Genomic DNA, 17410 nt, shown 5'->3' on the forward strand with positions numbered 1-17410 from the left:
ACATGGAATTCTGTACAACAGGTAATATTAATGAATTAGATTTCAATTATAACCATAAATCTCAAAATATAGCATTGAGTGAAAAAATTGCAGAATAATTCATAGATGATGGTATCAATCCATATAAAATCTAAAAACAGAAAACAGTAAGTTGTTGATGGATATGTACATACATAGTAGAAAATATAAAAGCATGATTGGGCATGATGCATGGCAACTTGAGGATGGTGGTTACTTCTGGGGGAAATAAGAAAGGATGGCAAAGGAATTGAGAGGGGGCACTTTTCCCTGAATCCGAAATATTTTATTTCTTCCACAGTAAAAACAAAAAGATTTAAATCAGATACAGCAAAAAAGTAAAATCTGTTTAAGATGTTGAATACTACTTGAACATGTCAAATTATTTTCTTTATAGTTTAAAAAGTTAAAGAAATGCTTGTTTGCTGAAGAATTAAGAATGAAATAAAACTCACATACAATCTCCTACAATAGTGAGATTTAAATCTAACTGACTGAAACAAGTTCCAAACCTTTATCAGAGGACATTCTCAGTTAAGCAATACTATGTTTAAGAGCTGTCAAGTTGAATTAAGTTTTTAGAAGCCTAACAATCCAACCCCAGTGTGGCTGCTATGATTGTTGAAACCGGAGGAAGAATTCAGCATGATCTTCTGAAGTAAAACATAAAAAAAAAAAAAAAATGTAAGCCTGCCAATAAAAGCCCAAGTAAATACTATAGAGAAATATGGCCTAAAATGAGAATTATAGCATCAGTCAGGAAGCAGGAATGGAATTGAGCCAAAATCATGAGAACTCTAATTTTTTTTTCTCTGAGAGTAATACAAGCTGTCATCACATTTCCAAATCATTCAATCACATAAAGTATAGTGTCCATCCATACAGACAACTGAAAGGAAGTTGCACACAGTTCTCATTTGAGAGATTTCTATTACTGCTGCTCACCACAATCAGAAATTTTCAGTGCTCTTTTTATATGCTGATGCTGACATCTGGCTAACTAGGGAAGCTAATAGGGTAACTGGTGAGCAGGAGAGAACATGTACTGAGAAGTACTGAGAAGCCCAAAGCCTGTTCTGGCTAGCTAACCTACTGTACGAGCAGGGTGTCATTCAGAGGAATGACCGCGTGGGTTCCTCTAGTGGTCTTGAACAGACCTTATTCTGCATCCGTCTGAAATGCTGTGCTTCAGTCACTGTCGTGTGAATCAGTATATTGTTATCCCTTCCAGTTCACCTAATTGAACTTTTTCTTTTCACTATTTCATGATGAGAATTTTCAAACACAGAGGAGCTGAAATAACAACACCCTACCCTTAGATTCTACAAAACTGACTGGTCTTTGAGACAGTATTATTCAATTAAAATCTAGACTGGCAAGATTTCTGTGTTCTTCAACAGTTAATAATCCCCAACTTCCCAAAATGTAGCAGACACAATCAATATTTGCTAAAGGAGCTGCACTGGTAATTGCAGCTTCACATGTTTCTGGCAATATATAAAAGATATTCCCAATATATAGAAGATCCTCAGCATTCCCTTGACTCAATGTCATTAAGTATTTATTGAGAGCCTCCTAAGTGCCAGATCCTAGAGAGGATGTTAAATAGCAAAAGATGAATAAGATATGGTCTTGGCCTCCAGGAATTCGCAGTCTACAGGGCAAGGCAGATACGTAAACAAATCCATGCAGTCCAGTGTGAGTGAAAAGAGCAGCAAGGGCCCAGAGGAGGAACCAAGGCAGTCTTGGAAATCAGGAGCAATGCCCCCGTAAAAGGAGTACATGCGTGGCCCAGGGCTTCAGATAAATGGGATTTTGTCTGATGGAGAAGATTTCAGATGCAAAAGCTCAGCAATATAAACTGTACACCACAGGTCTGGGGAAATGGCTAGAGTGTCGGGTTTCCAAGCAGAAAGGTGATACCCAATTTGCTTTAGAGAAGGAACTCTGCCACCAGAGAAATAGTTGAGGCTGCAGGGGATTAGACGGAGGAGTGCCTTACCTTTCTCACAGCCATGAGCATAGAGCCATTTATTTTTTGAGTATTGATACAATCAGCAGGATCTGGCTTCCCTAGTGTCTCAGATGGTAAAGAATCTGCTTGCAATGCAGGAGATCCAGGTTGGATCCCTGGGTGGGGAAGCTCCCCTGGAGAAAGAAATGGTGACCTACTCCCGTATTCTTGCCTGGAGAATTCCCATGGACAGAGGGGCCTGGTGGGCCTCAGACCACGGGGTTGCAAAGAGTTGGACATGACTGACCGACTAACACGCTCACAGCGACTATAGTCACTCTATAACTAAACAGCCTCATACCACCATCTGTCTGCTTACAACTCTACCAACCAGTTATCTTTTGTGATTCTTTCTGATTTCTCCCCACTTATTCTGTAGTCATCATTGTTGTTTGTTGTTTAGTCCCTAAGTCGTGTCCAACTCCTTTGTGACCCCATGGACTCTAGCCCACCAGGCTTCTCTGTCCATGGGATTTCCCAGGGAATAGTACTGAAGTGGGTTGCCATTTCTTTCTCCAGGGCATCTTCCCTGAACCATGAATCCAACCTGCATCTCCTGCCTTGGCAGGTGGATTGTTTAGCCCTGAGCCACCTGGGAAACCCTCTCTCTGCTCATTCTATGAAACTACTTTCTAACTATAGGAAGCTGTTGGATTAGTTCCTTCCTCAGATCATGGTGAGAACATAAAAGAAGTTTCTCTAGAGATAAAAATGAGAAAAGAAAGCACATCTTGTTTTGTCTTTGTATTTCCAGTAGCTGACACAATATTGAAATACCTTCAGCTTTCCTTAATTCAGTGAACCAATGAAATATTTAGGAAGTTAAAGGAACAGGAATGAATGATCTATAGGATATGGTGAGTGTGAAAATGGAGATTTGCAAGAATGGCTCCAAGGTCTCCTGGTTGTGGGTGACCAGGTAGACGGTGATGTCATCACCTGAGATAACAAGTATCAGGGTGAATAAGAGTGGTGGAGAGGAGAGGCGTGAGTTCATTTTTTACACTAAATTGGAGTTGTCTGCTACACAGTTGATGTGCTTCTTAATCTTCAGAATCTTTGCATATCATCTCGTTGAACTTTTGATTCACAGAGGCATGAGCGGAACCAGAATTGTTCCGATGTTGAAACCGGAACAGCCGATTAATCAAAATTTATAATGTTTGGAAATTGTTTATTCAGGGCATGCTTCCCTAGATACATACTACTTGGAACTTACCCCTTTTTGGACTTAGGTTGATTCATGTAGCCTTAAAAGAACAAAGAAATGATAACTGATAACTTTGTTAAGTTAGAGAATTGAGAAGGACATAATCTAGAGTTAATGAGGCTGGGGAGGTGGGAAGGAAACCAAGAAAAAAGAAAAAACGATCTAGGCCAGAAAGAAGACAGACATCATAAAAAGAATTTTAAAGCTTTTTTGGGGGAGGGGGTAATATGGTGGGTTTCTTTTGGTTTATTTGGTTTTGGTATTCTGTTTGTTTGTTATTCCAAGTATCTACATTATTTTAGTATGTAGACTATATTTTGTATACAGTCTTATTTGACAGCCTAAGTTCGTTCTGACAGTGATACAAGTTTTCATACAGGGATTGTACAGTTAATATATTATTAATTTTTAAAAAACACTTAAATAAATTTGATTCCCCTGCTATTTAAAAGTTAATTTGTCTCTTCATTGGATTCTGTGATAACCAGATTTTAAATTCCTCTCATTCACAATGTGAAATAACAATGTATACACCTCTTTTCCTTTTGTGATAGCTGTTTTCTTTTAATTCTTTTGTGCAGAAGCGGTCTAACCACAGCACAGCACAGGAATGTTTTATGTTATTGTCATAACAATTCTAAGTTTGTCAAATTGCAAGTTATGTAAAAGACTTAATTATGCACTGTGCTGCAGTTGAACCAGAAGTATAAAATAGTTTGTGTGTATGCTATTTTGACAACCACAATACGTTTTAAGGAAAAATAATATTTAAAATGTTTTCGTTACTATGTTAGTCTTCAGCAACCAGAGAAGGGCTTTTCTGAAGTGAGATTAGACAATAGAGCCAACTTCATTTTTTATGCACGTGAACAGAGAGGGCTTGAGGTTATTAGTTGAAACCGAGTAACCTTTCCAGGCTTTCATCTCTTTCTTTTCAAATTTGAATATGAAAAGCATATTCAAGTCAAAGACCATCACTTTAATGACATTTGGCAGTCATTTGATTTATTAGGTTTTAGAAAAAATTTTCCTTTAAATATTTCATCATACTATGCTAATCCTAGTAATATTGCCAGCTGCAGCCTTGTACCTGTATTAGTGGAGACAGAATGGTGTGGAATTTTCTCTGTCATCCTAGTAAAATTTCCATGAATCTACTGAATAATAAAATAACCTTATTGAAATATTCAGATTTGGGTTTTTAGTTAAAGTGTCTTAGAATACATAATAAAAGAAAATGTCTTTTGAAAGAAGGGGGTAAAATTACTTCATCAAATATTGAGGGGGTTTGCCAGCAATGGAAATTGTTCTTTATGGGAATATTCTTTACAATAGGGTACTTATGCTTTTCAGTTTGATTAATTATATTATATACTTTGAAATATCAAAATAGTAATTGCTATGGTGAATTTATACACTGATTTACATTTGACAATGAATTCCTAAAAGTTAGTTATATAAGCAGGTCTTAGTTTCAGGATTTTTAGTATTATTTTAAGTTATATAATTTACAGTAGCATACCTCTGAATTTAATAAAGAGAGATTTAGTAAGGGGGAACAAAGAACAAATTTTAAACTGTAAACATTTAAAATTAAATTGAGTAAACATTTAACTGAGGAATTACCTTGGTGTGATCTAATTTTTAAGTCATAGTCTATCATTTGTTTTAAATTATTGCTCAAGGAAACATATGACTCACATATAATGTTTGTTACACTAAAATCTATTAAATAAGGATTGAGATGAAAATTACACAAATATATTTTTTCACTAATTCTGTAAAAATGAGATAATAAATTATAAGAAAATTATGTTAAATTCAATAAAAATTTGTCTTTTGTTTGAAAACTTATTACTCATTAAATGAAATATGTTATGGAAGAATACACATGAGAATGAGCTGTAGCCCTACTTAATATGGATTCATACAGTTATTTATGTTAGCATAATAGCTATAAAGTGTTCAACAGGCTTTGATCTTTCAATAATAAAAACTTTCTCAGGTACCACAGAGTAAAATAAAAGCAGTGATAAACATGTATTTCACTACACAGCTTGCATCAAGGCCAACTGATGTGTGTCATTCTGAAAGCAGTTGGGGATGAAGACCTCATACTCTTCACTCCTGATGGGCTACTGGGGGGTATTTATAGCCTCCAATGTAAATCCGGAGACTATTGCCGTGACACTGTTAACTTCGAACCCTGGGGCACTAGGAGCTCATTCTCTCTCTCTGTCGTGAATAATCTATCATGTGTAACTAGACAGTAGGGTACAATACCATCCAAAAAAAGAGATCAATGAAGGCCAGTACCTTCATGTTTTATTTAAAATTGACAGTGAAAAAAGAGTAAAGGATTTTTTTTTTTTGTTTCTTTATTGTGCTTTGTTTTTGCTCTTTAAACAGCCACCAGAAAAAATCCGGATTGAGATCATAGCCCTAAGCCTTAGTGATTCCCGAGTAACTGCAGATGACACTATCCAGCGACTCTTTGTGGAATGCCGATTCTACAGTCTCCCAGCTGAAGAGACACCCGTGTCACTTCCAAAACCCAAGAGCGGCCAGTGGGTCTACTATAATTATAGCAATGGTAGGTATGGTATTTATAATATAGACTTTTATCTGTGAAGGAAGCCAAAGGAACATGAGAAAGTACAATTGTCTAATGTTCACATAAAATCATCGAAGTATTATCAGAATAGATTAATGAAAGCCAAACCTGTAGCATAAGGATTAAGAGATTAAATTTAAAATTCAGTTGGCCCTTTGTGTCCGTGGGTTCTGCATCTTCAGATTCAACTAAAACACAATGGAAAACACCTGGGGAAAAAATTCCAGAAAATTCCAAGAAGCAAAAATTATACTTACCATGCATCTGCAATTTTTTACATCATAAAGTTTCATAAGTAATCCACAGATGATTTAAAGTATACAGGATGTGCACAGGTTATATGCAAATACTATGCCATTTCATATAAAGGACTTGAGCATCCTTGGATGTTGATAGCTGCAGGGATCCTGGAACCAACCCCCCTTGATACTAAGGGACAACTGTAATGCTAAAGTTATATCAAAAACAGTGGGGAAAAGATGTTCTAGATCTTCCTGCTATATCACAGTGTCAGTAGAAAAATGCCACCTGCATCTAAAGTTGAATTTAATCAAAAAATGTATTTCAAGGGGAATAAAAGTACTAGTTTTTTTTAAATCATATGATTCTAACAATTGAATGTCCTATTTTTCCCACATTTCTGCTCAGTATCATCACAGAGATGTTTTTTTTACAATATACATGTATACCTCTCATAGTGTCTAGATGATCAGGATTTTAACTGAGTGATATAAGTTCTTACAGTATCTTTTCATTTTTAGCCCACACATCCCTTCATAGCAGCCAGCAGGTTTTCTGTTTTAAGGCTTTATCATCTATCAGCTAGTTCACATGACAATCTGCTAGGCCAGTACAGACCCAATAGGCACTCTGTAAATTCTTAGATCAACCAACTTTAGGATGACTTTAAGGATAGTAGGCATCAGTGTATAATTAGAGGGGAGTAAAAAATCTTATCAGGCTGCCATGACCATAAATTAAAACTGCTTATTAAGTTCTTCAAAAGCCTTATGTTAAAACAAACCAGAAAGATGGAGTGTTACATTATCTTTAGCAAAACAGGCCATCTCATGCTAGTTGAACACCAATTTTTTTTCTCACAAGTTTTATAAATTTCGTTTTGATCAATATGTACAATCATACTATTGTACCAATAGGATTGTGAATGCTCATGGTTTGTTTGTTTTGCAACTGGCATATTTAGAAACATGTTCATTGCTTGAGATAGTAATCATGTGTATGCAGAGATCTGGTCTAGTCTACCTTGTATCTACAGGTCTTACTAGTTAAGAGAACTTGGGCAAGGTGTTTAAATTTCATGATTCCCTATTTTATCTATTGAATAAGGTGCTAAGAACCCTTCCAGTTCAGATGCTATCATTCTATGATTAAGAGGTAGGTTGAGAAGTCACTTGGGGAATAAGTAGTGTGGTCAGGATAAGAATCTGATTTCTCCTTCCTATCACTGACCTGATCTAACAGAACATTTCCAAAGACTTCCTCACACTTCCTAAAGATCTTTTAACTGCAAAGTATCAGAAAAGTAAGCCATAATCACAGTATTATTAGTAATGAATAAACTGTTACTGAACTAGTTTTAATGAAGGTACCCCCAAGAAAAGAGAGAAGCTCTTCTGTTTTGTTTTTTGTTTTTTAATTATTACTCATTGTAAAGGTTAGCAGGAGACTGTTTGGTTGAACTGACAACAAAATTGTTTTTTAGAAGTTGGTTATGCATTGAGAAATTTGGCCATGCAGCACAACAGATGTTTCCATTTGCTTAAGGAGCAATGCACGTTATTCTTTGGGGAAACCTGTGGTACATGCTCAAGTTTCCTGAATTTTGTTCAGTCTCACATGATGACCTCGGTCTGTCTGGACTTTCTGTCAGTTGCTAGTTTGGGGCTTCGCTGTGATAGCTCAGTTGGTAAAGATCCCCTGGAGAAGGGAATGGCTACCTACGCCAGTATTCTGGCCTGGAGAATTCCGTGGACTGTATAGTCCATGCGGTCGCAGAGTCGGACACCTCTAAGCGATTTTCACTCACTTCAGGTTGGTTAGTTGGCATTGATTTGTTTTTGTTTTTGTTGATATTTTCCTTTTACTACAAGATACACTACTAACTAATTGGTATTTTAGTATTTCTGATGAACTATTAATAGTCACCTGATAGCAACAAGAAAGCCAATCATTAGAGTTTAATTCATTAGAAGTATTTACTATACTTTTTTGCAGCTTCTGTTTCTACCTATTGAGTTTTGACTGTACAGAATTTTCAAGATTAATTGAAAAGAATTTTAAGGATATTTATATGGTGGGAAGGGAGAGAAATGTACTTTGGGCTTAGAAGCAAATTAATGCTGTTTTATATCTATTGTATCTAAAAAAATGAAGTCCTAGATCATCAGCAAATTTGAGAAATAATTATTATTAACCTTGTAGAAAGCTTATTTTTCATTTAAGGAGGGCATATTGAAAGTGCTTGTTTTTAAATTAGTATGTTTGCATCTCCTTCCTTGTAGGAGAATCTCCTTGAATCTTTGCTTCATAAATAACTTCTCTCATTCATCTAATTATTGTAACAATTTAGCATTCACTTGTTACTTGATATAAAAGGTCAATATAATGTAGCCTTACATTTTCCAAATCTTATTAAATGTTAATGAAAGTAGTTTTATTTCCAAACTGACTCTTTAACTGAGACAAAATTTAAAGGCCAACTAGTGCATGCTGTCTCCTATTTGAACACCATACCAGTTGAGAGGTGAACTGAACCTTGCGATGATTTTACTCTGCAGTATGACTTGAATCTACTCAGAAGGGATTTGTATACTGAGGCCTGAATTAGGTACATAAAATGAGAGGTTTAGACTAGTGATCCCCAGGATTATTCATAACCTAATTCAGTCTTTATTAAGAGGTGTTAGTACCAGTTTCACATACATGCAATAGATCTTTTTTTAAGGCTACTAACACTAGGGGGAAAAAAAGAATCAAAGTTGAATTAACTTGCTAGACATCGGTAGCAGAAACAAAAGTTGTATTTTATTGGGCTTGAAAATTTTGCTTGGAGAGTGCTGAGAGAGCAAGAGAATAGTTTGGTTTAAAAAAATAAGATTAATGGTAGATCTAAAGAATGTTGTCTAGGCTGAATAACATCTTCTAGAGAGTTGACAGTGGGAAGGAAAAAAGATTAATGAAATCGTCCAAAGTTTTTATGAGTCTTATACAGATCTAGGCCTTTAGTCTCTGAGCACTGAACAGTCTATCTGTTGGAACAATTAAAGTTTAATTCAGAAGATGAAAAGGATGCAGAACTTCAGATTTTGTTACTAATGGGAAGAAAAACCTGGCAAAGATAAGGACTGAGGGGAGATAATACTTTAATACAAAAGTTATCTGAGATTCAAGGTTGTCAACCCTTAGCCTGCCAGGTGCCTCTATCCATGGGATTCTCCAGGCAAGAATACTGGAGGGGGCTGCTGTGCCCTCCTCCAGGGGATCTTCCAGACCCAGGGGTCGAACCTGCGTCTCTTACGTCTCCTACATTGGCAGGTGGGTTCTTTACCACTAATGCCACCTGGGCAGCCCCCTTATGTAATTAAACTATCTGCATTTCTTCTGCCAAATAACATTGCCAACGAAAATAGGGATTTCCCCAACCTGCAGACGTGAGGGATGTAGTTTTCTGATTTGTTTTTGTTTTTTGTTGGAGTGTAGTTGCTTTGTAATGTTTTGTTAGTTTCTGCTCTTCAGCAAAGTGAGTCAGTTATACGTTTACGTGGGTTGTGTTTTTAATGGTAGAGAATTCAAGATCACCTCAAGTATTTGGACTACTGGTTTGTATATTTTTTGAGACACATCCTTTCACTAAATTTATGTCAAATTCTAGCAAATCCTAAACCCATGTGGCTTCTGATGAGAATGAAGGGTAATTATCTTAACTTTTGGAGAGTTCAGATTCATTTCATAATCACCAGGATTGCTCTTTAACAGATACTTTAAGTTTTGAAATGTAGATTTTTTTTTTTTTTTTTACCCACCTAATTCAGAATATCAGATGGATATTCTTGGGATCATAACCTGATTAGAGGTATTAACCTAAGTGTCTCCCACATGTTTAACACACAAAAAAAAATGTTTTCTAGTTTCTGATCCTTTTCAGAAACCAGGCAAAGGAGCTGATTTCAAAAACTGATTTCAAAAGTCAACCAAGGGTCTAAACCTTGGTTCTCAATGGTATCCTGGCCAGCAGCTGGGAAGATGTTAGACATGCAGATTCTCAGGCCTTCCCCATACCCCCGGAGTTAGAAGTTGAAGGTGAGCCTAGTGACCTGCATTTTATCACATCCTGCAGGGATTCTGATGCACATTAAAGACTAAGAACCATCAGAATAGATTGAGCTCCTCATTCATATGAGCAGGAAGCCATACTTCTCACTTGGTGCACTTTCGGAGAACCAGACTCATCAGTGAGCAGCTGGAGTTTTTTCAAAAAGGAATTTTTTTGTTCAAGTATAGTTGTACAATTTTGCATGTTAGTTTTAGGTGTACAGTGATTCAGTTACATACATACATACAGATATATATATATTTCTTTTTCGGGTTCTTTTCCCCTTAGAGGTTATTACAAAATATTGAGTATAGTCCCGTATGCTATACAGTAGGTCCCTGCTGTTTACCTGTTTTATATAGAGTAGTGTGAATCTATTAACCCAGAACTCCTAGCTTATCCCTCCCCCCACCTTTTCCCCTTCAGTAACCATAAGTTTGATTTCTTTCTCTGCTTTGTAAATAAGTTCATTTGTCTCTTTTTTTTTCTTATTTTTAGATTCTACATAAAAGCAATATCATATATGTCTTTGGCTTACTTCACTTAGTATGATAATCTCTAGGTCCATCCATGTTGCTGCAGATAGCATTATTTCATTCTTTTCAGTGGCTGAGTAATATTCCATTGTATATACATACATTTATTTGGAAGATGTGGTGTATATACTATGTGCGCACACACACCCACACCCACACCCACATCTCCATTCACCCGTTGATGGACATTTAGGTTGCTCCCATGTCTTGACCATTGTAAATGGCGCTGCAGTGAACATTTGGGTGCATGTTTCTTTTTGAATTACAGTCTTCTGTGGATCTGTGGCCAGGAGTGGGATTGCTGGCTCATATGGTAGTTCTGTTTTTAGTTTCTTAAGGAAACTTCATACTATTCTCCATAGTGGCTGCACCACTTTACATCCCCACCAACAGTGTAGGTGGGTTCTCTTCTCACTACACCCCCTCCAGTGTTTATTATTTGTCGAAAAGGAATTTTTGGAAGTGTTCAGTCAAGAGAATTGGTTAAGGTACCAAGTGTAATGAGGCAGTATCCCTTTAAGAAAGCATGAAAGGAGAGTGAGGTGGCTTCTCTTGACACGGTGATGGAACTCGCTCACATTTCAGTCTGTGCTAACCGCATGGTTGCAGCTTAAACAGGAAGAGTTCTGGCCTCATGTGGAAGAAGGAGGTTTAGCAGGGAGGTGAAGAAGGCAGGCCATGAGGCAGACCTTCCTGGATTCAAATTCTAGCTCCGCCACTTCCTAGCTAGGTTACTTGAGGCAAATTACTTACCTTCTCTAGGTCTGCTTGATCATCTGTAAATTGTGGGTCAGCATGGTTCTTAACAGATGTGATTGCAGTAAGCAAAACATTGAGTGTAGTATGTAGTGCATAAATGTCACTCGCTAAATGGTGGCCATCACTATTTTCATCTTTGTTAACAGACGAGGAAATACAGTTTGCTAGTCAACTGAAGGAAGCAAAAGCAACATGTGTCCCAGCTACACCAGTTTTTACCCATTTCAGTGCTGTTCAGTCACTCGGTCGTGTCCCGGCTCTGCGACACCACGGACTGCAGCACGTCAGGCTTCCGTGTCCTTCACCATCTCCTGGAGCTTTCTCAAATTCATATCCATTGAGTTGGTGGTGCCATCCAACCATCTCGTCCTCTGTCATCCCCTTTTCCCCCTACCTTCAATCTTTCCCAGCATCAGGGTCTTTTCTAAAGAGTCAGCTCTTCGCATCAGGTAGCCAAAGTATTCTTCAGTGGTAAAGATGTTTTTTTTAAATGTTGAACATAGTATTGCCAAAGATTCAGCAATTATACTTCTGGAAACACACCTAAAAGAATCAAAAGCAAGGACTCTGACAGAGTTTGTACATCATGTTCAGCACAGCATTATTCACAATAGCCAGGAGGTGAACAACCTAAATACCCATCAGAAGACATAAAATGTGGTGTGGTGTGCATGCTAAGTCATTTCAGTCATGTCCGACTCTTTGTATTCCCGTGGACTGTAGCCCACTAGGCTCTTGTGTCCATGGAATTTTCCAGGCAAGAATACTGGAGTGGGTTGCCATGCTCTTCTCCAGGGATCTTCCTCACCCAGGGATCGAACCCACATCTCTTCCATCTCCTGCATTGGCAGGTGGGTTCTGGTGGCTAAAATGAGGTCCCGTTGCTCTTCCCATAGTGGAAGAGCATGACTTTTTCAAAAAGGATGACATTTTAGCATTAACAAGTAACACACTATATTTATAAAATTTACGAGAATGCTTTGTCTTTTTCGATTTGTGTAAATCACAGTAACTTACATAATTGGTCACACTCACTGGTACGGCATCGTGCAGAGAACAGTAAGCTCAGAGCTGTAGTGTGACCTTGGTTCTTCCTTCTCTTAAACCCCCAGCCCACCCCGACTCAGACCTCTGCGCCCCTCACCGTGTGTGCCAAACTCAGTGCCTGGCGTGTACTGTCTTTGGCACTCAGTTTTTCCTCAACTGAGCCAAGGATTAAATGAGTTGATAGCATCATAATTTGAGATTCAACTCAAATTGTCCAGGGAAACATTCTCAGTATAAAATATGTTTGTTCCCAGTGAAACCTACCTTTAGAATTGTCGTAGTATCTTTCACACTGTGTGTGATAAAGGGATAATCTCTAAATTGAGATCTGGTCACCAGAGAGACTTTAACTCCAAAATGGCATCTGAAAAAGAAATGTCTTCCACAGCTAAGTTATGACTGAAGGGCTGCCAAGCTGAGAAAAAAATAAGCAGGATGAAAAGTGAAGTGTTCACACTCCAAGATGCCATTTTCCCAAAGTGCAGACACTTATTTACTTTTACATGTTCACCATCTTCCTGGTGGGATTCAGATGAGTTATCTAATCTGATATTTCAGCTCAGTAAAGTCTAGCCACATCCCTGCATGCCAGCATGTACCTTGAAAACCCACAGACAAACTTCACACCCGAAAAAGCCTCTCCCCGTCTCCCTCCACAAGTCTATCCCGTATCCCCCACCCAACCACGAACAGACGTCAGCCTGTGAATTTCCTCAACCCAACGCACTAGGATGCCTCTTTTATTTTGTGTTGTGGTAGGAAAGAAGGATTAAATTACCGGGGCTGTCAGGAAGGACAAGCTCTCTGCCATACATTATCATTATCACTCGCTCCTTGGGTGAAAGAAAATGCAGTAAATCCCTCAAATACAAAGCAATAAAGACCGCTGGCTTTTACTGTCATGACTGCCACTGCCATTAACAGGCAGTGACAGCAATGTGGCACTCTCAGATGTTGCTCGTATCTTTTCTGACAGCATGCACATAGACCTGCCAGTGACATGACATTAGATCACATGACTATTCAGATCTGATTCTGGTCTCCAGCGCTGCTTTCTTTTCCCAGGCGTACAAGCGAGGTGGCACGCGTCTCTAAAAACAGGTGTCTATACAATACTAACGCCTCATATTCCTGAGTGGCGGCCTCCCGTGAGTTTTTTTTTTTTTTTTTTTGGTTTAGTGATCTACGTGGATAAAGAAAACAACCAGGCCAAGAGAGACATCTTAAAAGCTATACTACTGAAACAAGAGATGCCTAATAGAAGGTACATTTTAAGCATTCTAAATTACCTGATGGTTTATACAAGGTAGCATGGTGTGGTTTTAAAAAAAAAAAAGCACAAGATAAGGAAGCAAAACACAGCTTCCCTGATTCGCTCTGTGTCCTTGAACGAGTATGTGACCTCTCTGCGTCTCTTTCCTCCTAGAAATATCATATCCCTGCCTGTCATAACAGAGTAGCTGTAAAGATCCTACAGTGCTCTGCAAACCAAAAGACCCAGACAGTGCAATTAGTATATAAAGCACCCCGCCACCGCTCTAAAGCGCCTAACAGTGATTGCCAGGAGGGGGCGCTCTGGACCCAGTGTCTGGAGTGTAAATTCTTGTTCCCTCACTAGCTGTCTGACCTCAGACCACCACCATCTGCCCCACTTTCTGCACCTGTAAAATGGAAATAATAATTCCATATAGGGTGTTGTAAGGGTTAAATGAGATGATAACATGTTAGATAGATAGACTAGCTCCTCACACAGAGTTTAAGTGCACGGTAGGTATTCACTGCAGTCATGATAAACAGTAGTAAGTATATAATAATATTATTATTTGTAATAGCTCCTCAGCCTTTGAGACATTTTTACATCACTATCACAGTTTAATAATTCATCATTTCATGTTATTTTTTAATGTCTTTTTGGGCAAATTTGAACAGGGCACTTTGCATTTTGGGACAGTATAGAAATTAAACCCTTTTGAGAAGGAGAAGAAGAATGTGATCTTAGTGAGTTCATGAGTGAACGGCCATCCATGCAGTCTGAGGTGTTAGCTCAGTGCTGCCTGTGAACGCTGAGCTGGGCTTCACCAGTGCCCCTTCACTGGCTCGTCCCCCTCGGCCGGTGGGCCCCTTTATCACCCCAGTGTCTTCCTCTCCTCGCCTTTATGGCCCATGATGACACAGCCGCTCAGTGCCTTACCTGAGCTTAGCCCCCAACCTGAGAAAGAGACTCAGGTTCATCTCTTTGCTGGAGGTCATCAAGTGAATGTTCACAACGTTAGATTTTTCAAAAGAGCTTTCAAACTAGCATCCAATCTTCTGTTTCATGAAAGGAACTGAAATTCTTAGTTCTTAGGATCTGACAGTGGCTTTTTCTTTAAGTCCTTGAAATACATGTATTGTTTCCTTGGATCTTGATTCTGACGAAAGAGTAGGAAAACCCTGTTAATTACTTTAAGGTTTGGTGTTTTTCCCAGGACAGTAGATAATCACTCAGGTTTCACTTACTTTGTATACTTCAGCTTCTTTCAAGGCCCCCTCACATACCACCAGTCCCTCAGGCATCGCAGGTCACTAGTGATTAGACCACACTGGCCATGTCACCTGCTTCTCTGCGGTCAACAAGCTAGGTTATCACTGTCCAGAACTGAGCTTTAAAAAATAAAATTAGAAGTCCACAATAACTATAATGACTCCCACTCCCCCATCATTGTTTCCCTTAAAATTTCTAAATGCCCCCCAAAGACACAAATGTTCCTGTCATTTTAGAAAAACACAGCAAAAGGCGCCGCAGGGGCAGAGTGACTGACTCGGGGCTGATGCAGCCGAGGTGGGGCTTGGAGCGCCAGTGGGGCTTGAAGCGCCAGCCACGAGCTCCTCTGCCTGCCAGGGGAGGGACGGGGCCATCGAGGGAGGCAGTGTCATTTCTTAAGAAAAAAAAAGAATTTACATTTGTCCACAGCCAAAAGACAGCTGTGATTCCAGTGAATGTTCTCGCTTCTTGTAAATACTCTGAGGTCACATTACTCCAAGTACCTCCTAGATTATGAGAACGTGTTAGCTCAGACAGCAGCCCTCTCGTAAACTGGTGATAACATGTTCAGCCACAGCTAGATAAGTTTGACCGAACTTCCCTGACACACATAAATTGAGGTGCGTTGTATAATATAGTGAATTACATATAGCACCTTTGCTTGCTGCCCCATGCTATATTTACAAGTAGATAAGCGTCACATTAAAAGTGAGGCAACACACTGAAATGGGAGTCTGAAAACTATTTCTTTGAAGTCATAGTTTTGACACTGCCTTAAGGCTCCTTTTTGGTTTCATTTCTTCCCTGCAAGTGTTCTTCTGTGCAGATCCAGCATAAAATTCACAGGTGACCCTTAGTCTCTTCTATCCTGTTTAATATAAAAAGGAAGTATTTCAGAATGTGGAAAGACTCAAAAATGGTAAATGATCTAAGGAGTTTCAGTGTCTTCTGGTTTCCCTAAATGACAGCAAGCAACGTTTGAGGTCTCATTCTTGAGGCCCACCCAGCACCAAGCTGGCCTTCTCCAGCCAGTCTTCAACTAGGACTTCGGTTTTGCAGTTTACATAGTAGTTCAACAAACATTTATGATCCCTACCTAAGTATCAGGAACTAAAATACTGAATAAAAGGAAGTCTCTGCACTCATGGAATATACATCTCGCTGAGGGAGACAGCCAACAAGTCAACCAACTATACATTACAGTAGGTACTAAGAGAAAGCTAAACAAGGGAATCCCCTGGCAATCCAGTGGTTAGGGCTCCAAGCTTCCACTGCCAGGCCTGGGCTCGCTCCCTGGCCTAAGATCCCAAGATCCATGTAGCCCAGCCAAAAAAAGGTAGGAGTAAAGAAAATAATAATAACATAAAGGCAAATCCAAGGAGATGACATTTAAGCTAGTTAGTAAAGCCTCTTCAGCACATAAAGCAGGGTTCCATCTCTCTTGTCTGACAGGGTTCAAGGTAAGATAAGATGTGTCCACACGAGTCCATGTATGTGTATATACAGTTTAGCCTAAACCAAGGCTAAACTATATAGTTTTTAAACTGTCTTAGTGTACCTTCTTTTCCCTTTTCAGCCTAAACATTAATTTATTTCTGTATTTGATATCTCACTTTGCTCTCGATAGATTTTAAACGAGAAATATTGCTTTTTTTAATGTTTAGCCCTTTTGTTGGCATTTAAAAGGGTTTTTTTTTCTTTTTGTCTCAGAATTCTCATATGTTCAGTGGAGGTTGTAGTCTGCATTTATAAAGTGATAGATATTATCCTTAGATGAGACATTATTTAAGGATAACACTTAACATTATTATTATAAACTTGTAGCCTCTATCTTCTCTGTAAGTCTTGTGGGTATAAATGTGCATCAAATATCACTTCTAATTCCTTCTTTTCTAAGCACACTCATTTTAGGACAATATCTTTCATCATTATTCTTCTTGTTTGAGTGATACAGCCATTGGGTAATTTGGGCGTCTCTGTTTTCTATTGAAACAAGCCTTTCCCATGCCTTCTTTTTCTCTCCCCTTAGAAATGGAGAGGCTTAAGGAACTCTACCTAGGTTAAAAATAATAAGAGAGTGAACATCTGTTTAGTGCTTACTATGTTCCAGGTACTGTTTAATTTATCATCTAATTTGATCTTAACAAGAGCTGAATGAATTATTACTATCCTACAGATAGGGAAACTGAGATCAGAGAGGTTAAGTAATTTGTATAAAGTCACACAGCTAATAAATAGTAAGGCAGAAGTTTGAACCCAAAATGGATGCACTTAACCACTTAATCTTTTTTTTTAACTTTTTATCTCGTACGGGGGTATAGCTGATTAACACTGTTGTGATGATTTCAGGTGGAC

The 17410-nt window shown here is 38.5% G+C and overlaps 1 protein-coding gene across 3 annotated transcripts in view; it reads left to right on the top strand.

Moving 5' to 3' along the window:
* RPGRIP1L (RPGRIP1 like) overlaps window positions 1-17410 on the top strand; it is a 96331-nt gene that overhangs the window by 72156 nt on the left and 6765 nt on the right. For all 3 annotated transcript variants that reach the window (XM_020873080.2, XM_020873082.2, XM_070451296.1), the window contains 2 exons: window positions 5652-5835; window positions 13711-13795. In XM_020873080.2, coding sequence (XP_020728739.2) covers window positions 5652-5835; window positions 13711-13795 — 269 coding nt within the window. The remainder of the gene's footprint in view (window positions 1-5651; window positions 5836-13710; window positions 13796-17410) is intronic.

Source organism: Odocoileus virginianus, chromosome 20, assembly GCF_023699985.2.
Source record: "Odocoileus virginianus isolate 20LAN1187 ecotype Illinois chromosome 20, Ovbor_1.2, whole genome shotgun sequence".
NCBI classification, from domain to species: Eukaryota; Metazoa; Chordata; class Mammalia; order Artiodactyla; family Cervidae; genus Odocoileus; species Odocoileus virginianus.